Source organism: Anabas testudineus, chromosome 8 (genome assembly GCF_900324465.2).
Source record: "Anabas testudineus chromosome 8, fAnaTes1.2, whole genome shotgun sequence".
In the NCBI taxonomy this organism is placed as follows: domain Eukaryota; kingdom Metazoa; phylum Chordata; class Actinopteri; order Anabantiformes; family Anabantidae; genus Anabas; species Anabas testudineus.
Genome location: NC_046617.1, coordinates 21,409,807 through 21,432,347, shown reverse-complemented (window position 1 = coordinate 21,432,347; position 22,541 = coordinate 21,409,807). Strand labels below are relative to the sequence as shown.

The window sequence follows — 22,541 nt, the reverse complement described above, 5'->3', positions numbered from 1 at the left end:
ATTACCCACTACTGTTATACAGCAAACTCCTAAAGCAGTAGTGTTTACGACCAGTAAGCCAAGATTCAAGATTCAAAACACTTTATTAATAAAGAGAAAGAAAGACAATGCTTTCACGTATGGTGGCCATTGAGGCAGCACCTGCAGACCAATCAGGTTACGCAGATAGTCGAGTTAGACCAAGAGGACACATCCATATGTACAATCACATGAAGGTTTACTGTGTAGATCAGGAGACAGGTTGTTACACCAGGAGAGCTGGACGGGGCTGTAGGACAACAATCCACCTGCAGGACCAGTAGCTAGTCCTTTGTGCAAGGAGAAAACTACAGGAAAAGAACCTCCAGCAGGCCACTGGTGTACATGTTTCTGACCAAACTGTCAGAACCCACTCCATGAAGGTGGCATGAAGATTTGAGGCCCTCTAGTACAACCTTTACTCACAGCCCAGCACAGTGCAGCTTGATTGTCATTCACCAGAGAAACCAGAAGAGGCAGGTCCACCATAGGCGCCACGTTCTCTTCAGAATAGAGCAGAGTCACACTGAACACGTGACAGGCGTAAGAGAGTCTGACGACGCTGTGGTGAACATTAAGCATGACTTGTTTAGTGGTGGCTCAGTGATGATCTGGGCAGGCTTATTCCAAGAGGGATGCGCAGACCTTGGTGCATCCACCATCTCAAAGTACAGGTGGAGGAGCTCATTGATGCTCTGATTCAGGTCTTGGAGGAGATTCTCCGGGACACCAAATAATGTATATTGTGGTGAGTGTAAACAGTGATCCAGGGACCAAATACACTTCTGATTTTCATTTTTCACTTTGAATTTCCCTGGGATTTTGAATTCAGCCTACATGATGATGTTGGTTTCCATGGACTGTTATGTTGTTTTGTTCTGAACAAATTCTACATTAGTAAAATTGATATACTGATGTTTACATATTGACAAAAGTTAGTTGTTTTATTCCTGAATACGCTCCTTCCTCTGCATGTGTCTTTTTATCCATTCCTCTCTCTCCTCCCTGCACAGTCACACCCTCCCCTCTTCTGTCATTCTCCCTCCTCCTCTTCCTCCTCCTCCTCAGTCTGTCTCAGCTGTCCTTGCTGCTGCTCTTTCAGATGGAGGCTGCAGTATTCTGCTGAGTAGCAGTGAGCCAGCATTCGCTCTCTCTGCCTCCACTCGTCAGCAGCCGATCCACAGAGGAGCAGAACATCCTGAACACAAACTACAACACCCACAATCCTCCTGCTGCAGCCCAGACTGTTGCCTGGCGTGGAGTGAAGCCCTGTGGAACCCTGGGAGTCGCGGTCCTCACTAACTGGCTGCTGGTGGAGACAGAGAGAGAGCGAGGGTGACGTGCAATGACAACCGTCAGAGAGAGAGAGAGATAAAGGTGAGTTTATCTGTCTGTTTGTTTACCTGCCTGATTTTTCAGTCCTATCTCTCTCCTCCCTTCTTCTCTCTGTTGCTGTTTGTCATCATATCTGCCCCCATCTTTCTCTCTGTCTCCTCTTCCCCTCTGCACCTCTATCATCACTGCTTTAATCTCTTTTTTCGTCCACCATCTTTTCATGTCTTTCCTTCTGTCTAACATCTTTCTCCCTCCTCTGCCTCCCCCATTCTGACGGTGCATTTTCCTGCTCGAGCTCCAGTCTCCTGAGACGGAGCTGTGCTTTGTTGTCAGTGTTTTTCTCATTAGTGTGTGTGTGAGTGAGACAGACACACTGATCTCCACCCAGTCTGAGAAGCAGATAACAGATCAATCTAATGGTCATTTAGTTGAGAATGTTGTTCAAAGCAGCTGTGAGTGGAGTCTAGGACAAAGCAAGAGGCAAAATATCAAACGTGACATGACATGAAGTAACTGCATGGATCCTAAGATATGACATGACACATCATGATATTACACTGAATGGAAACAATAGCAGAAATGAGACAACACTAAAACAGTGAAATGGAATTAACAAAATGAACAGAGTAAATGAAGTGACACAAGAAAAGACAGGATGCAAGATGACAAGGGATTAAAAGGAAATAACCTAATATAAATCAGGACGATCAGACACAACATGACGTGAGAGGACAACAAGATATAAAATATCACTTGATGAAACATAATGACAAGAATGACACAATGCAACACTAAATGATGTGACCAGCGACTAAATGAAAGGACATGAAACTGAAGTGACAATGACTCACAATCTGACAAGAGAAAATAAAAACAACATGAAATTAAAAAAAAACCAACAGGTAAAGAAATTAAAACATGATATGAACGTGATATACTTATAACACACGATATGGTCACACAGAAACGACTCACCACAAACAAATACACAACATGAAACAAAATCAGTGACAAGTCAAACATGATGAAAAAAATCAACACAACAATATGAACACATGAGATCGCAGAACGAGACAACTTGACAACTCATGGACGGGCTACAATATTACTGTGAGAAACACACAACATAATACAAGATACACACAAACTTCAGAACATCGTATGACATGAAAATCTCACATACAACCAGACAGAGATGATAAAACAGAAATTTAAATCTGATCTGAGGAGAAAGCAACATGACCTGAAACTGTCGATGTGATATAACGTGATACGGACGAGACAACAGGTAAAACAGCTGCACAACATGAAGCAGAGAGTCACATGATTTAACTCATGTTAAATGAGTTTATAGAAGTTCTACAAGTTTAAATGATCGATATGAGAACATTGAACTAAATAAACCCTGATTATAAAGTGGAAACATGACAACAAGTCAGTGTGTGTTGGAACAGGGGCAGATACAGTTAATAGTATAGATACAGTTAGTATAGATACAGTAAGTAGTACAGGTGCAGTGAATAATACGGATAGAGTGAATAGTACAGATACTGTGAATAGTACAGATACAGTTGGTAGTATAGATAAAGTTAATAGTACAGGTACAGTGAATAATACGGATACAGTGAATAGTACAGTTACAGTTAGTACTATAGGTACAGTGAATAGTACAGATACAGTTGGTAGTATAGATACAGTTAATAATACGGATACAGTGAATAGTACAGTTACAGTTAGTACTATAGATACAGTGAATAGTACAGATACAGTTGGTAGTATAGATACAGTTAATAGTACAGGTACAGTGAATAATACGGATACAGTGAATAGTACAGTTACAGTTAGTACTATAGATACAGTGAATAGTACAGATACAGTTGGTAGTATAGATACAGTTAATAGTACAGGTACAGTGAATAATACGGATACAGTGAATAGTATAGTTACAGTTAGTACTATAGATACAGTGAATAGTACGGATACAGTGAATAGTACAGATACAGGGAATAGTACAGTTACAGTTAGTACTATAGATACAGTGAATAGTACGGATACAGTGAATAGTACAGATACAGTTAGTAGTATAGATACAGTGAATAGAACGGATACAGTGAAAAGCACGGATACAGTGAAAAGTACAGATACAGTGAGTACTATAGATACAGTGAATAGTACGGATACAGTGAAAAGTACAGATACAGTGAAAAGTACAGATACAGTGAGTACTATAGATACAGTAAAAAGTACGGATACAGTGAAAAGTACGGATACAGTGAAAAGTACAGATACAGTGAGTACTATAGATACAGTGAATAGTACGGATACAGTGAAAAGTACAGATACAGTGAATAGTACGGATACAGTGAATAGTACAGATACAGTGAAAAGTACAGATACAGTGAATAGTACAGATACAGTAAATAGTACAGATACAATTAGTACTATAGATACAGTGAATAGTATGGATACAGTGAATAGTACAGATACAGTGAAAAGTACAGATACAGTTCAATTCAATTCAGTTCACTTTTATTTGTATAGTTCTTTTTACAATTGACATTGTCACAAAGCAGCTTTACACAACCAAAGAACAGTACATGAACAGTGAATGTGTATGAATTATGAAATGAGATTGTCCCTGATGAGCAAGCCGAGGGCGACGGTGGCAAGAAAAACTCCCTGAGAAGGCAACAGGAAGAAACCTTGAGAGGAACCAGACTCATCAGGGAACCCATCCTCATATGGGTGATTACATGCTATGTAGGCAGCAGGCAGTCCAATATAATAGTTAATGTCTTTTTAAGTTAACGTGGAGTCCAGTTAGTTAATTGCAGGCAGACTTGTTCCATTCCTGGACTATCAAGCGTTGAGTCGAGACCTCCAAAAAACAGCTGCCGACGTCCACCGAGGCCAAGACCGACTTCATAGTAGCTTGTGACCAACTCCAGTCTCCAAACGCATCCCAAAGGGCAAACGGTGGATCCAGGCGACGAGATCTCCAGCCAGAAGTTGGGCATCAGGACGAGTCAGACAGGTCCAGAGGGCAAAGGGTGGAATGACGTGTAGCTCGACAGAGAGACAGGAAGAGGGAAATAGACAGGGAGAGAAAGAGAGAGATGGCAGTTAGTTGTATTCACAGTCGGATAAAGTTTGAGGTGAATGTATATGTAGAATAGTGCAGCAGGGACTCCTGCAGGACTAATTATGACAGCCTAACTAAAAGGGTGGGCCAGAAGGAAACACGGACATGAGGGCTCCCTGGGATGTAGAGCAACCGAACACTTCACCATCAACAAACCTGAGTGATCAGTGAGAGTTGGGAAGACAGCATCTAAACATACCAGTTTACCATAATGCTCTACGTCCATGAGTCCTTCCCAGATCTATTTACAAAATGCTTGACTAAATAAATAGGTTTTCAGCCTAGACTTAAACACTGAGGCTGTGTCTGAGTCCCGAACGCCATTTGGAAGGCTATTCCATAACTTTGTCGCTTTGTAAGAAAAGGCTCTGCCCCCAGCTGTAGTTTTTATGATACGAGGTACTGACAGGCAGCCAGCATCCTTTGATCAAAGTAGGCGTGGTGGATCATAAGACACTAGCAGTTCACTTAGATACTGCAGCGCAAGACCTTTTAATGCTTTAAATGTCAGAAGTAGTATTTTAAAATCAATGCAAAATTTCATGGGGAGCCAATGAAGTGTAGATAAGATAGGCGTGATGTGCTCATATCTTCTGGTTCTAGTGAGGACTCTCGCTGCTGCATTCTGAACTAACTGAAGCTTGTTTATGCACCTGGTTGAACAGCCAGACAGTAAGGCATTACAGTAGTCCAACCTAGAGGTGATGAAAGCATGGACTAATTTTTCTGCATCATTTAGTGACAAAATATTCCTTATTTTGGCAATATTTCTGAGGTGAAAGAAAGCTGTCCTGGTGACATTATCTACACGAGCTTCAAATGAAAGACTGGAATCTAGAATCACACCAAGGTCTTTTACTGTTGCACTAGATGTAACAGAAAGGCCATCTAGAGTTACGGTGTGGTCTAACATCTTGCTTCTAGCTGCAGGTGATCCTATAACTAGTACTTCTGTCTTATCAGGATTTAGCAGAAGGAAGTTAATTAGCATCCAGTCTCGTATATTCTTTACACATTGCTCAACTTTATTAAGCTGTTTGATCTCATCTGGTTTTGATGAAACATATAACTGTGTGTCGTCAGCATAACAATGAAAGTTAATACCATGTTTACGGATGATGTTGCCCAGAGGAAGCATGTAGAGGGAAAAAAGCTGGGGGCCTAAAACTGAACCCTGTGGAACACCAAACTCCACTGGAGAGCATGTGGAGTAATCGCCATTTAGATCTACATACTGATAACGATCGGTCAAATAGGGCCTAAGCCAGGAGAGGGCCGTTCCCCTAATTCCAACAACATTTTCTAGTCTGTGGAGGAGAATACTATGGTCAATGGTGTCAAAAGCTGCACTGAGGTCGAGTAGCACAAGCATAGTGACGCTACCCTGATCAGCGGCCAATAGGAGGTCATTTACTACTTTAACAAGTGCCGTCTCTGTGCTGTGATGAGGCCTAAATCCTGACTGATAGAGTTTGTGTATGTTATTTCTATGAAGATACGAGGATAGCTGCCCAGCTACTATCTTTTCGAGAATCTTTGAGATAAAGGGGAGGTTTGATATCGGCCTGTAATTGGACAGCTGACAGGGGTTGAGATCAGGTTTCTTGATTAGCGGTTTAATAATTTAAAACACTTTGGGACATACCCACAGCTGAGTGAGGAATTTATGATTGTCAGCAGGGGTTCTATTATTTCTGGCACTATCTGTGTGTCGGTATAGGGTCTAATGTACAGGTTGAAGATTTTGCAGAAGAGATGAGTGAAATTAGTTCATTCTCTTCAAGAGGAGTAAAGTAATCTAGGTACTGATCTGCTGAGGTTAGCTCGTCACCTGTGTCAACTAAATTGTCTGGTTTTAAAGCTTGAATTTTATGCCTTATATTTACAATTTTGTTGTTGAAAAAGTTCATGAAGTCCTCACTACTGCACAACGTTGTTGTGGAGATATCTGCAGTGGTCTTCTTTCTAGTTAATTTGGCTACTGTATTAAATAAAAATCTAGGGTTATTTTTGTTGTTTTCTACAAGAGTGAAGAGATACGTTGATCTAGCTGCACTAAGAGCTTTTTTATAGTTCAAGATGCTCTCCTTCCATTCTATCTGAAATACTGACAATTTAGTTTGGCACCATTTACGTTCTAACTTTCGAGCAGTCTGTTTTAGGGCGCGCGTGTCATCGTTATACCAGGGAGCGAGTTTCTTATGTCTAATGACTTTTCTTTTAACTGGAGCTACATTATCTAAGGTATAACATAATGACGACTCGAGATATTCAGTCGCCTGGTCTAGTTCTGTAGGGTCAGACGATGATCCAATCAAAGTTGATAACTCTGGGAGATTAATAATAAAGCTCTGTGCGGTAGTTGATGTAAATGTACGTTTAATGCGATAGCGCGGCGCTGAGTATACATTATTAATTATTACACTGTAGTTGAAACAAGATAGTGGTCTGAGATAACTTCAGACAGTTGGTGCGTAAGTGAATTTCTTATACTTAAACCGAAGGATATTATTAAATCTAAGGTGTGACCCGCTTTATGAGTGGGTCCTACTACACACTGATCTACTCCTAGCTAGTCCAATATGGACATAAATGCTGTTCTCAGAGGGTCTTCTGGATTCTCAAAGTGAATATTAAAATCTCCAGCAATTAACGCTTTGTCTACAGAAACAACTAGGTTAGAAAGGAAATCTGCAAATTCACAAAGAAATTCAGAGTAGGGCCCCGGGGGTCTGTAAATGATAATTAGCGGGATCGGCTGAGCAGACTTTATATTTGTATCTATACTTGTTATGTTACTATAAAGACATTCAAAAGCTTTAAATTTGTGTACATGCTTTTGTACGATAGTCAGTTTATCATTGTAAATAACTGCGACACCTCCTCCTCTACCAGTCAGACGAGGCTGGTGAATGTAGCTGTATCCAGGAGGAGTTGCTTCATTTAAAGCTACATACTCGTCCTGTTTAATCCAGGTTTCTGTTAAACAGAGTATATCAAACTCCTGATCTGTGATAGTTTCATTAACAGTAAGAGCTTTAGATGTAAGAGATCTAATATTTAACAGTCCTAACTTCAGATCAGAGGTGCTGGCTGCACAATCAGTGTGCTCTGAATTTGAGGTCTGTATGTTAATTAAATTACTAAAACATACTTTTTGGGTTTTTCTGACTTTTTGTTTAGTTCGAGGAACAGACACAGTCTCAATATGTTGAACCCTGAATGACGACTTTGTGCAGTTAGCAGACACTTGGTTTAGCCTGTTTGTCTGCTCCCTGGCCTGGACTCTGGGTAGTCAGCGACTAGCTAGGCCTGATCTTAGACTATGAGCTATACTGCAAGAAATGAGAGCAGCACCTTCCCGAGTGGGATGGACTCCGTCCTGCCCTAACAGGCCAGGTTTGCCCTCAAAGGGACTCCAATTATCTATGAAGCCCATGTTGTTTTCGGAGCACCACCTGGACATCCAGCGGTTCAGCGACCATAACCTGCTGTAGGTTATGTCACCTCGTCTCATTGGGAGGGGGCCAGAGCAGATTACCACTTCGGACATCGCCTTCGCTAATTTAAACACCTCTTTAAAGTTATTCTTCGTAACCTCAGACTGACGAAGGTGTATATCGTTAGCTCCAGCATGTACCACGTTCTTTGAAAAGCTATGCTGTCCTAAGGCCCTAAGATTGCCTTCAATGTCTGGTACCCTGGCCCCCGGGATACACCTGACCACAGCCGCTGGAGCCCCTAAAGGTCTGGCTAATTCCACGTGTCTCATGAATCTCCTATGACCAGAGTTCTTCCAGGTTTCTCAGCGGGTGAATCACTGAGGGGGGCAAACCTGTTGGACACGTGAAGCGCGGGGGTGGTATGCTCCGGTGGGCTAGCTTTAGCCTTAGCCTTAGCTTTGGCTGCGCGAGTATGCCGCCGAGTCGTCACCCACTCGCCCCGCTGTGAGGGCTCTAATGCCAGAGTCGGGGACTGGCTATCTCCGCCTGCGGCACCCAGACTGTCCACTACGGAAATAACACTACTGTTATGCTCTCTAACCCTCTCTAAAGTCTGGATGCGCTCCTCTAACGCTGTTATCTTCTCCGTCAGAGTGCTAACTAACACACACCTGTCACAGGTAAAATTACCGCTAACGACGGAGGAAGATGGTCTGAACATCCTGCACTCCACACACTGAACAAGCTCAATATTAGTCATTTTAACGTACCTGAGTTGTAGAAATGTTGTGTAGAGTTTTTAGAAATCCAGCTGATGCTCTCAGACGGAAATACGCACGTCCTCCAAGAAGCGGAAAAAGTGAATGGTACAGATACAGTGAATAGTACAGATTCAGTTAGTAGTATAGATACAGTGAATAGTACAGATACAGTGAATAGTACACATACAGTTAGTACTATAGATACAGTGAATAGTACGGATAAAGCAAAAAGTACAGATCCAGTGAATAGTACGGATACAGCGAAAAAGTACAGATACAGTGAATAGTACACATACAGTGAATAGTACGGATACAGTGAATAGTACAGATAAAGTTAATAGTACAGATACAGTTAGTACTATAGATACAGTGAATAGTACGGATACTTAAAAAGGGAAAAACAAGAAAATTCAATATAACAAAAGAAATGTGGAATGAATTGTTTAGTGAATAATACGGATACAGTGAATAGTACAGATTCAGTTAGTAGTATAGATACAGTGAATAGTACAGATACAGTGAATAATACGGATACAGCGAAAAGTACAGATTCTGTTAGTAGTATAGATACAGTGAATAGTACAGATACAGTGAATAGTACAGATACAGTGAATAGTACAGATTCTGTTAGTAGTATAGATACAGTGAATAGTACAGATACAGTGAATAGTACAGATACAGTGAATAGTACAGATACAGTGAATAATACGGATACAGCGAAAAGTACAGATTCTGTTAGTAGTATAGATACAGTGAATAGTACAGATACAGTGAATAGTACAGATTCTGTTAGTAGTATAGATACAGTGAATAGTACAGATACAGTGAATAGTACAGATACAGTGAATAATACGGATACAGCGAAAAGTACAGATTCTGTTAGTAGTATAGATACAGTGAATAGTACAGATACAGTGAATAGTACAGATTCTGTTAGTACTATAGATACAGTGAATAGTACAGATACAGTGAATAGTACAGATACAGTGAATAATACGGATACAGCGAAAAGTACAGATTCTGTTAGTAGTATAGATACAGTGAATAGTACAGATACAGTGAATAGTACAGATACAGTGAATAATACGGATACAGCGAAAAGTACAGATTCTGTTAGTAGTATAGATACAGTGAATAGTACAGATACAGTGAATAGTACAGATTCTGTTAGTAGTATAGATACAGTGAATAGTACAGATACAGTGAATAGTACAGATACAGTGAATAATACGGATACAGCGAAAAGTACAGATTCTGTTAGTAGTATAGATACAGTGAATAGTACAGATACAGTGAATAGTACAGATACAGTGAATAGTACAGATTCTGTTAGTAGTATAGATACAGTGAATAGTACAGATACAGTGAATAGTACACATACAGTTAGTACTATAGTCAAGTCAAGAAGCTTTATTGTCATTCCAACCACATATAGCTGAAGCAGTACATAGTGAAATGAGACAACGTTTCTCCAGAACCATGGTGCTACATAAAACGGCAACAAGACAAACATGGGGCTGAGGACTGCTAAGTTGTCCTAGCAAAACACATAAAGTGCATCCTGTGCAACCTAGTGCAAACAGTGCAAGAACACAAAGAAAAAGTGCAGACAGACGTCAGAAGACAGAACACAAAACACAAAACAGCAGCGACCATTAGCTGAAATGAATACAATTTACAACTGAAAGATGGAAACATGACAAATCTAGAGAGTGTGTGTGTGTGCTCGGTTCAGTTTGTTGTGTGTGTGTTGAGGAGCCTGATGGCTTGGGGGAAGAAACTGTTCAAAAGTCTGGTTGTGAGGGCCCGAATGCTCCGGAACCTCTTCCCTGATGGCAGAAGTGTGAAGATTGGGTGTGAGGGGTGGGTGGGGTCGTCGTAGCCTTGCGGATGCAGCGTGTGGTGTAAATGTCCGTGATGGAGGGGAGAGAGACTCCAATGATCTTTTCAGCTGTCCTCACTATCCGTTGTAGGGCCTTGCGATCCGAAACGGTGCAGTTCCCAAACCAGGCAGTGATGCAGCCGCTCAGGATGCTCTCAATGGTTCCCCTGTAAAATGTAGTCAAGATGGGGGGCGGCAGATGGGCTTTCCTCAGCTTCCTCAGGAAGTAGAGATGCTGCTGGGCCTTTTTGCTGATGGAGCGGGTGTTGAGTGACCAGGTGAGGTTCTCCTCCAGATGGACACCAAGAAATTTGGTGCTCTTGACGATCTCCACTGACGCTCCATCGATGTTCAGTGGAGAGTGGTCACTCTTTGCTCTTCTAAAGTCAACAACCATCTCTTTAGTTTTCCCAACGTTCAGAGACAGGTTGTTGGCCTTACACCAGGCTGAGAGCTGATGTACCTCCTCTCTGTACACTGACTCGTCGTTCTTGCTGATGAGACCCACCACAGTCGTGTCATCAGCGAACTTGATGATCTGATTCGAGCTGTGCATCGCTACACAGTCGTGAGTCAGCAAAGTGAACAGCAGTGGACTGAGCACACAGCCCTGTGGGGCCCCAGTGCTCAGCATGGTGGTGCTGGAGATGCTGTTCCCGATCCGGACTGACTGGGGTCTCCCAGTCAGGAAGTCCAGGATCCAGTTGCAGAGGGAGGTGGTCAGACCCAGTCGGCTCAGCTTCCCAATCAGCTGCTGGGGAATGATGGTGTTGAATGCTGAGCTGAAGTCTATGAACAGCATTCGAACATATGTGTCTTTGTTGTCCAGATGGCTGAGGGCCAGGTGGAGAGTAGTGGTGATGGCATCGTCCGTGGAACGGTTTGGACGATATGCAAACTGCAGAGGGTCCAGTGAGGGTGGAAGCTGGGACTTGATGTGCCTCATGACCAGCCTCTCGAAGCACTTCATGATGATGGGTGTGAGTGCAACAGGGCGGTAGTCGTTGAGGCAGGAGACAGTAGACGTCTTCGGCACCGGCACGATGGTCGTTGACTTGAGGCATGTAGGAACAACGGCGCTGCTCAGGGAGATGTTGAAGATGTCAGTGAATCAGAGACATCCACGAGCTGATCTGCGCTTTCCCTGAGGACCCTGCCAGGAACGTTGTCAGGACCAGCAGCCTTCCATGGGTTGATTCTGCGTAGAGTCTTCCTCACGTCGGCTGTGGAGAGACAGAGTACCTGATCATTTGAGGGAAGGGTGGATTTCCTAGCTACCGTGTACCTCAAATTGGGCGTAGAAGTCGTTCAGACCATCTGGGAGGGAGGCATCGCTATCACAGACGGGTGGAGTTGTCTTGTAGTTAGTGATCGCCTGGATGCCCTGCCACATGCGCCGGCTGTCTCCGCTGTCCTCAAAGTGGCCGTGGATCCTCCTGGCGTGCGCGCGCTTCGCCTCTCTGATGGACCCACCCTAGCAGTCATCCACGGTTTCTGGTTGGAGCGTGTAGTGATGGTCTTGGAGATGGTCACATCATCAACACACTTGCTGATGTAGCTGGTCACTGATGATGTGTACTCCTCCAAGTTGACGTAATCACCGGTGGTTGCAGCCTCCCTGAACATGTCCTAGTCGGTGCACTCAAAGCAGTCCTGAAGAGCAGAGATGGCTCCTGCTGGCCAGGTCTTTACCTGCTTCAGAACCGGTTGGGAGCGTCGAACAAGTGGTCTGTATGCTGGAATTAGCATAACAGAGATGTGGTCTGAGTATCCGAGGTGGGGGCGGGGCTCCGCTCGGTACGCGCCGGGGATGTTAGTGTAAACACGATCCAGCGCGTTCTCCCCCCTCGTTGCAAAGTCCACATGCTGATGGAGTTTAGGGAGCACTAACTTCAGATTTACATGGTTAAAATCTCCGGCAATGATGACCAGTCCGTCAGGTTGGGCGTTCTGCACGTCGCTGATAGCTCCATGTAGTTCACCCAACGCCTCTCTGGCATTAACGCCAGGAGGGATGTAAAAATTAAAACAGTGGTGAATTCCCTCGGTAAATAAAAAGGTCTGCACCGAACAGTCACAAACTCCACAAGTGGTGAACAGTAGCTGGAAACCAGTACAGAGTCCTTACACCAGTCCGTGTTAATAAAAACACACACACCACCGCCGCGACTCTTACCGCACAGAGCTGGGTTCCTGTTGGCTCGAAACGCGGTTAGGCCGTGTAGCTTGATGGCGGCGCCCGGGTCTTCACTGAGCCACGTCTCAGTGAAGACAAAGACGCAGCAGTCTCTGTACTCACGCCGCGTAGTTCGCTGTAGTCGGATGTAGTCCAGTTTATTGTCCAGAGAGCAGACATTAGCTAAAAACATGGACGGTAAAGCCGGCCGGCTAGGGTTAGCACTTAGCCTTGCCCGGACACCCGCCCGTTTGCCGCGTTTCCGCTTCCTCGAGCACCGCTTCCGATGTCCTTTCGCCCGGCCTCAGGCAAGGCCGGAGACTGGGGGCCTGGTGTTCGTGGCCGAGGTCGTAACCTGAGGTTGCGGAGGTCGTCCTGCAGATCATCATGCAGCTTGGTCGGTGCATTATACCTGAGTCGAAGCAGCGTCTGGCGATCGTAAACCTGAACACAACTGTTGTTGGTGTTCATAATTGTGTGTGTGGTCGTGCTAAAAACGAGGAAAACCACGAATAGCACCATTGTTGGTCTCCGGAGAGGCCGCTGCGAGCTACTGCCGCGCCGCCATCTTGGAAGATCAGATACAGTGAATAGTACGGATACAGCGAAAAGTACAGATACAGTGAATAGTACAGATACAGTTAGTAGTACAGATATAGTGAATAGTACAGATACAGTTAGTACTACAGATACAGTGAATAGTACAGATACAGTGAATAGTACAGATACAGTTAGTACTACAGATACAGTTCGTAGTACGGATACAGTGAATAGTACAGATACAGCAAATAGTACGGATACAGTGAATAGTACAGATACAGTGAATAGTACAGATACAGCGAATAGTACAGATACAGCGAATAGTACAGATACAGTTAGTAGTACAGATACAGTGAATAGTACAGATACAGCGAATAGTACAGATACAGTTAGTAGTACAGATACAGTGAATAGTACAGATACAGTTAGTACTACAGATACAGTGAATAGTGCAGATACAGTGAATAGTACAGATACAGTTAGTACTACAGATACAGTGAATAGTACAGATACAGTTAGTACTACAGATACAGTTCGTAGTACAGATACATTGAATAGTACAGATACAACAAATAGTACGGATACAGTGAATAGTACAGATACAGTGAATAGTACAGATACAGTTAGTAGTACAGATACAGTGAATAGTACAGATACAGTGAATAGTACAGATACAGTGAATAGTACAGATACAGTGAATAGTACAGATACAGTTAGTACTACAGATACAGTGAATAGTACAGATACAGTTGTTAGTACTACAGATACAGTTCGTAGTACAGATATAGTGAATAGTACAGATGCAGTGAATAGTACAGATACAGTTAGTACTACAGATACAGTGAATAGTACAGATACAGTTAGTAGTACAGATATAATTAACAGGACGAAGACTTTAATGTTGGTATTTTGTGGCGATGACGATACTGAACAGAAAAACTGAAACATGTTGATCTCTGGCTTGTTTTCTTTTTTGTTTTTTTGTTTTTTCCTGTTTTTTTCACCGTCTCTTATTATTTTATTGGTTCCTTTATTTCAGCTTCAGTAACCAGCGTCCATCTGTTTCCTGCTCTCACTGTGGCTGCAGGGTGAGGCAGCAGATGGCCTCTCTCCTGGGCTTCCTGCCCACTTTGGCATGTTTCTACTTTAGTTGCCTATGTCACCTTTCTCTTGATACCGGTTAAGTTTGAGTTTAGAGAAAAGAACCTACAGTTTTATAAAATAAATCAAAAGAAATAAGACTCTTTGGAATATTTCAAATATTAAAACAAAGAACAGGTCTAATCTAACTCAGTATGTTGCTGTACAACTGATCTGTGTAGTCACAGATTGTCGAGCTGCTCAGAGATGGTCTGATCATTTTCATGGCCTTCTTTTTGTAGGTCACCGTCCATCTTGTCCTCGTTTGTGTGTGAAACTGTGGCTCCAGTGACAGCTCTATACTGTGATTTGAGTGATCACTATCTGAGGTATGTGAGGCTTCCACAATGATTGGACCTGATGCTGAGATCTCTTCATCTGAACATCATCATCATCATCTTTCATTCCATTGTCGTCCCAAATCAAAACAAAATCCTTTTTCTCCGGTCCTGAGTGAAGTGGGTCAGCGGAACCAGCTAAGTCCTGACCTCTTGCTGCTGACTTCCTACCTCAGGACTCTGTTGTCTTTAGAGAACATCAGTCTGTGCTCGCTGCTGAATTCTTAATGAGGCTTTTCAGAGCTCGACTACTCTGAGAGGCCGAGGGGGAGGAGAGGGAGCTGAAATGGGACCAACCTTTAACGTGCTGGTTTGGTTGGTAGACTTAGTAAAGTCTTTTTGACCCTGCTGTGCCCCCAACTGAGACTGAAACTGTTCCAGATCAGTCCAGTTCATGAGTGGAGCAAAGTAACTAAGCTTTCTGCATATTTCTCCGATGTACTACTGCTTGAGAATCAGACTAATAAAACCAAATACTGCCGAATTCTTAGACTTAACAATTAGATTTATGATGTGATGATACGATGAGCATTTGTCAAATGGACCTTCATGGGGTTCATGTGTGAGTACTTGAAGCTTATGTGTCAGAATACCACAATAAACCTGGAAATATTTAAATCAAAAAGAGCTTCTTTACTAAATCTTCATTGAATGTCCTGATATGTTTTAGTGATCCATCTTTTAACTCTGTCGTTTCTGTGTCTCTGCAGTCACTGCTGAACTATGTCTGCCGGCCTGGACGATACAGACAATGTGTTCGGTGAGTCTAACAGGAAACTGCATAGCAAACACACAGCTCAGGTTAAGGAGAAAATCAATGAAGACGTCACACGGGTTCACTCTAAAGCATCTTTATGAACAATGAAGCTCCCCCTTCTGAATATTTACAGGCACAACTAATCAATGACTGAGTGCAATCTTCTTATCAGATTCAGAGAATTCTCTGTTTTATATCACAGACCAACTTATTGTTTTCTACATAATAAATTGTATTTCTGTTTAGAGGATTTACGTTGTTTTTAATCTTACTGCTTTTATTTTGAAGGATAGTGACCTCCACAGATGAACTCAGAACCCTCTCTCCACTATTCTATTTATCCAAACTGTATACCAATACTTCCCTATTTACTTACTTTGTAGCTAATTGTTTTGAGCCCTGCTGTACATTGCACATCAGAATTTCCATCTACCACTCGGCGTAAACAGGAATGTGACTGAAACACATCCAGTTGGAGCTCTGCAGCAGAAACAGCTGTTCAGTGTGGTCAGACCACAGAAACCAGGACCATGCTGCAAAATAACTTATTTTTTCTGTGTTCTGCACCTTTTCCTCAGGTAATTGGATTCTAGACACTTATAATTAAGATAAGATAAAGCTTTATTGTCATTGTACAGTCACACTTGGTACAACAGTACAACGAAATTGCAATTGTGGATTCATCTACCAGGTCCAGAGCCAGACTGGTCAGGTGACCCCCCCACATGTCTTAATATTACTCATTTGAAAGTCTCAGATCCCAGTTAGGAGACAAAATAACCAAGAGAAACGTGAAGGAAGAATTTAAAACTATAAACAAAACGATCGACTGCTGCTGATCCTCCACCTTCATGTGGTCTTTACACCTGACCCCACCCTTCGCTTTCACACATACACAGCTTCATCACCCCCACAGAATAATGCAGGGTGAACTACAGAGTCCCCCCCCCCCCCCCCATCCCAGGTTCAATAATCCATATTTTATTGTTATTGCCTTGTTTCTTTTAGTCTGCTGGTTTTTGTGACGTTAGAACAATCTGATCAGGTTCTATCTTCTTCTCTAATAACGTCTCTCCATCCTCCCCCCTCTAACATAATTTGTTCTCTCCCCCTCTCTCTCTTTACATCTCCCAGTAGTCAGTTAATGTCTCTCTCTCGTCTCTCTCTCCACCATCTCTCCATGTTCTGATTCACTAATTCTCTGTTTGTTTCCTCTTCTCTCCACTTCTCTGGCCTTCTTCTTCTTCTTCTTCATCTCCTCCCACTCCTTTTAATCCCCCCCTCCTCTCCTCTGTGTCCCCCCTGGGAAATAAACCGCTGTCGGCTTAGTGTGGGGGAGGAGAGCGAGGAAGTCTTTATACTGAACCCAGAATATTTCCACTTTAGGTTCGAGAGCATCAGTACATCACAAACACAACAAAGGTGAGAAGAATATTAAGATGTAGATTAATAGTCATAATAAATCGTTTAGAATTTAGTGTAAATCCAGTCAATCATTTGGACTAATAATAAATCCTGGGGGTAGGAGTGGGGGTACTAATGTAGAGTAACAAATCTAAAGTGACATAAATATTCACTTCAGTGTTTAAGCAGCATCTAGTGGTCACTAGAGGAACTGCAGCTACATCAATCCCAGTTAAACAACAGATTTAAAGGTAAAAGACAATCAAACATCTGCTGCTGGTTATTAAGGTGAAGCTAGGATCAGCTGACTCAGCATGTTTTCAGTGTTATGGTCGTCATGTTGAACACCTGATGGTGGGAAGAGGAGCTCATCATGGTGAAGTGGAGTACGACCCTAACCCTAACACTAACTGAAGGAACAAGACACCTGACAAACATCTGTTTTTACATCTGTCCAAGTTAATCCTAGCTGCTGCAGACTTTATCTTCATCCTCCTAACAATCGGTAAACAACATACACTGAAGATTACCGTCTGGTTTAGTATCTGTAAAGTTTCTCTCACCAAAGATCCTTTTTTATCTGAGCAAAGTCACTGTTGAGAGACGGGGTCACAGTTCATCCCCCAAAATCCCCTGCAGCTTCCTTGGTCCCCAGGACAATCAGGAATCTCTGAATGTGGATCAATGCGATGTTCTGGGATGAAGACGAGTCTGTTCTTCTTTCAGACCTGAACCAGGCGATCCCAGAGACCGAGCTGCTGGATAACAGCATCCAGAAGGGCCGAGCCCAGCTGTCCGTCAAGACCCGGCGGCACCGGCCCTCCAGGTCCCATTACCGTGACAGCGTGAGCTCGACAGAGGGCGACGACAGCCTGGACAGGAAGGTGGGGGTTTATTCAAGGTCCATAAACAGGTTCACAGGTGGAGGAGGAGCAGGTGTGTTCCACTGGATCTTCACATTAGATTGTGTGTGTGTGTGTGTGTGTGTGTGTGTCTTCAGGACAGTACCATACACTCCGCCCGCTCACCTCTTCACCTGACCATGAGAGGTTCTTCCCCCTCCCCTGATTCGCTGCTGTCAGCTCGAAGCCCCGGCTTCTCCTTTGACACCTCACTGGTGAGACCAATGAGATCTCAGGACAGGTGTTTACGCCTTAGTGAAAAAATGATGAAAAACAACCAGCCGTTGTTTCTCAGGTGCGTCGCTCGCCAGAGGACGGAAGTGCATCATTGGCTGCTCCACCACGGGGGCGGTACCACCAGCTAACCAATGCCACATCTCAGGAGGCTCTGGTTGCACTCAGCAGTTCACCTTCCAAATCCTGCCCCTCCTCCGAATGCTCACCTGTCTACATGAGGAGGAACAGGAGGCCCGACAGTGAAGGTAGACACACCTGGAAACACACCCACCCTTCCTACACCTGTAGACACCTGTGATGACACTTGTAGATACCAGTTAGGAGGAACACATGGCCTGATAGCAAAGGTTCACACACCTGGAAACACAGATTGAAATCACACATGAATGAATATGGACACAGGTGGTAGAACACACCTTCACACACCTGTAGTCATACTTAGAAACACACCTGCAAATACACCTGCATGCATGAGAATGAACAGGATGGTCAACAACATAGTGAATACACACATCTGCAACACACCTACACAAAGATCTGCACACACCTGGAATTCACCTGCACCTAAAAACCTGACCTGCAAACATCTGGAGACACACCAGTAAACAGAGTATGTGTCCATACACCTGAACACATCTGTGTTTCCTCTGTTTGCTTCTTGAATCTGTCACAAACAACCGACACTGATTAAACATGTTGATGTGTCTGTGTGTGTCAGTGTTGGTGTCTGATACGAGCCGCGACACCAGTCCGGCTGATCCCGGGAGTCCAACCGTTGTCTTTGATAAGAAAACCAAGAGACGCTTCCTGGACCTGGGGTGAGACACAAACTGCTTCTGTGTGTAACGTCCTCTGTTCACAGCAGCTGTTGAAAACTGAAGCAACAAGCCGGTTTCAACTTTAAGCCGATGGAATCTGAAGGTTCTGTTTAAGTTGTTGTCTCTGTGTCTCTCAGGGTGACTCTCAGACGTTCATACATCAGGGTGAGGAAAGATAAATCCAACAGGCTCTCTGTGGGCAGCAGGTGGGTTCATCACATGCAGAACTCCCATTCAAAAGTTTAACATTTAACATCTGAACACAACCAACCAATCAATTGTTTCCTCCTCGGTCCTCAGAGAGCCGTCTGAGAGCCCGTCTCGTTCTTCTGGATCATTTGTCCCTTTCTCATGGTTCACTGAAGGACGGGGGTCATTCTCGTCCTCCGGGACTCCCCCCTGCTCCCCCAAAATCCCCCCACTGGGTTCCCCGAGACCTCGGAAATCCCACTCACAGGTACAGAACAAACCCGGATGGTCCTACTCCTCCTGGAGTAAAAAGCATATTTGAAATTCACTTATGTCAAACACTTTTAAAATTAACAGGTGCTTCCAGAGTCTGACCCAGACCGAAACATCGGGGACCTCTCTGGCCATCATACGATCATACACCGCTTGCAGCAGCACTGGTGCAGGTTCACGTTTCCAGTGGAGGCACTAATGCCAACTGGGACTCTACTGTGACGTTTCTGACAGTGACGTGAGCAGCTTAGCTCATCAGTATCAGACGGTTTTCATTCAGACGGTGCTGCTGTTCATAACACACGGACAGAGACTAAAATAAAGCTCTCGTCCTCCGTAGCCGTTCTGGGGTGGCTGTGGCTCAATAGGTAGAGCAGTTGACTGCCAATCACAGGATTGGTGGTTTGATTCCCAACTGCCACGTCACATGCCAAAGTGTCCTTGGGCAAGATACTGAACCCCTAGTTGCTCCCGGTGAGTCAGGTCAGCTGCATAGCAGCTCTGCCATCGGTGTGTGAATGGGTGAATGAGAAGCAGTGTAAAGCGCTTTGAGTACCAGCTAGGTGGAAAAGCGCTATATAAGTGCAGAACATTTACCATTTACTGATTTGTGTATCTTCACCTTCTCGGTTCGATTAGTGTAAATTCACAAAAACAGAAGAACAGAATCAAAAGAGTAAACCGTCTCTGTGTCTCTGTGTCCTGCAGGAGTCGGCGCTCAGTGAAGAGTTTTCTCCTCCTCACACCTCCTCCTCCACCTCTCCTCCGGTGGACTCCTCCTCCTCCAGATCCTCCCATCCGTACCACACCCTGTCCCAGTCCTCCGACGAGGTAACGCACACCCTCACCTGAAAATACTGTTCACTAGCTCAGGGGTGGGATGAGGGGAGAGGGACACGAGGGACAGGAGACAGTGGAGAAAGACACAGACACAGTGTCAAATCTCAGAAACACAAACCAGTTGTGAGGGTGATGATCCCCTCTCCCCCTCTTCCTCCCTCCAGCCCTGTGACGAGCCGTCCTGCCTCGTGTCCTCGTGGACGACTCAGCAGGTCTGTCAGTGGCTGCGAGGACTCAACATGGATCAGTACGTCCCAGAATTCAGTGCAAGAGACGTAGACGGAGAACAGCTGCTGCAGCTGGACGGCAGCAAGCTGAAGGTGAGGAGGAGGAGGATGAAGATACAGACACTATAAATTACACAGAGACACACACGTCATTCAACAACGAATGACTTCATCTCAGCTCAGAGTGCTGCTGCCCCACTTCTCATACTTTACGCTTTTGTTCTTTTACTTTAATAAATGCAGGAATTCAGTTGTAATCAAGTGTTTTATTATGTATTTACACCTGGAGAAAAAAACTAAACATGTTGCTTTCCTGTGGGTCAGCTGGTAGACCAGTCATCCATGAACCCCAATCCAGACACAGCAGGAGGTTCAAAACAGTCTCAAGTCTGGATCAGGTCTGGCAGGTGTCCGGGAGAGTGGGCTGATCACAGATGAGGAGGGTTTGGGAGGACATCTGGTGGCTGGAGTGGGAACTACAAAAATAAAGTTTAAAGGACAAGTTCACAGTTTTTTAACAACATTCAAACATAACATCTGCACTGACCCTCGTGTTCTCGACATGCATCACACCCCCACTCTACCTGATAGACAGCATAGTAACAGCGCTGTTGTCGCTGCGCTGCTGTGAAATGCAAATTGAGGTGTCTTATCTCTTCTTCGCCACATCTCATTCTTCTTTGTGTTCTTGCAGGGTCTGGGCGTGCTCAGTTCATCTGACCGGAGCATTCTGAAGCGTCGCATTAAGGAAATCCAAAGTGCTGCAGAGAAGGAGAGAAAAGCTCTGGACAAACTGGAGAAACAGAAAGAAAAACAGCGGAGGAAAGACCAAGAGCAGCGCAGGAACTGAAGAGCAGCACTGCAGAGAGGGAGGGACGCCGAGGACGACAAACTCTGACTGTTCACAGAGTTTGGAACAGAAAGAAAAAGGAGCAGAGATCTGCAGGAGTGAATGTTCGACACCCACAGAAGCTCTGCACATCCTGGAAATATCTGACACAGCTTTCCAGTCCTGGAAAAGTCCTGGAAGATGACAAATGTCAACAAAATGTCCTGGAAAGTTTGATGAGGCCAAAACAGCTGCACTGAAGCAGAATCCAGTTGTGATTAAATAAAACCTAAAAGTTGCGACACTGTCAGGATCTTTGAAGTTTCTTACCTACGGTGGCTCAAGAGGACAAATTTGGATTCAGATAAAATCCTGGAGTCAAAGTTACAATTCATTCTTTTTCCACCAGTAAAACAAAAACTTGGAGCAAGTTCCTCTGAATACTTCTCTCATATATACTACATACTAAATACTACATACTAAATACTACCATACTACAACTCGTATGGTTGTAATACTGCACTAATTATTTCTCGGCATTTTTTCAAGACAAATCTCAAAGTCTGAACATAAACGATCTCAGCCTCTATTAGCATAAATGAAATCAAGAAATGAGGGTCCGAAGTGACGCTCAGTCATTTTAATGTCCTTTGAGGCCACCGTAGTTTCTAGAACAAATTCATTTGAGTTTAAACTCAGTATCCCACAATCCACTGCACACAGGAGCCTTGGGTAAAGGAGCGTTCAGTTGATGTTTGTAACGCTGTGTCCGGGTGTCGTGTGAGTTGATGAGATGTTACACTCGTCTGAATTGAATATTTCATGTTGTAGACGTGAGGACATTTAAAGAGCTCTGAAAACCGTCTGTCTGGTTTCTCTTTGTCACGATTCCTGCCTCTGTTTCCTCACGTCCACACGTCACTGGGCTCTCTTCAATACCTACATCCACAGTTGAAGGCCTGAGGAGACAGGAAAACAAGAAAAGTTTTCAGGGGAGTGACATGACAAATAAATCCAAACATCATTCATATAGTTTTTCTAGCTTATTAATACATTTATACAGAAGAGCAACAGAGGAGGAACCCTGTTCCAGGACGTGAAGAGGCTGAGACTCCTGTGGAAAAAGGTCCAGCAGAGAGAGGCTGAGTGAGATGGTACAATAAAGTCTGACTGGATGTGTTCAAATTCAAATTGTAGCTGCAGCTTCAAGACAAACCGCAGCAACAGGAACCAGAAGAGTCAGTTACTGCTACGCTGACAGACCTGCAGCAAAAATGCTATTTCCTGAAG

General features: G+C 43.9%; 1 protein-coding gene across 3 annotated transcripts; it reads left to right on the top strand.

The window, feature by feature from the left end:
- The first annotated feature begins 1,032 nt into the window (after positions 1–1,032).
- On the top strand, positions 1,033–21,302 carry samd14 (sterile alpha motif domain containing 14). 3 transcript variants are annotated; one of them, XM_026362055.1, is made up of 11 exons: positions 1,033–1,395; positions 15,486–15,535; positions 17,663–17,820; positions 17,937–18,053; positions 18,134–18,320; positions 18,794–18,893; positions 19,031–19,099; positions 19,194–19,350; positions 20,064–20,186; positions 20,360–20,515; positions 21,117–21,302. In XM_026362055.1, exons 2-11 carry the CDS (start codon positions 15,499–15,501, stop codon positions 21,270–21,272), a joined length of 1,260 nt encoding a protein of 419 aa, XP_026217840.1. In that variant the 5' UTR covers positions 1,033–1,395; positions 15,486–15,498; the 3' UTR covers positions 21,273–21,302. The 3 variants fall into 3 exon arrangements, with proteins under 3 accessions (XP_026217840.1, XP_026217849.1, XP_026217831.1); XM_026362064.1 differs by lacking the exon at positions 1,033–1,395 and adding an exon at positions 14,698–14,766; XM_026362046.1 differs by lacking the exons at positions 1,033–1,395; positions 15,486–15,535 and having other exon boundaries at positions 16,756–17,820.
- Positions 21,303–22,541: the final 1,239 nt, after the last annotated feature.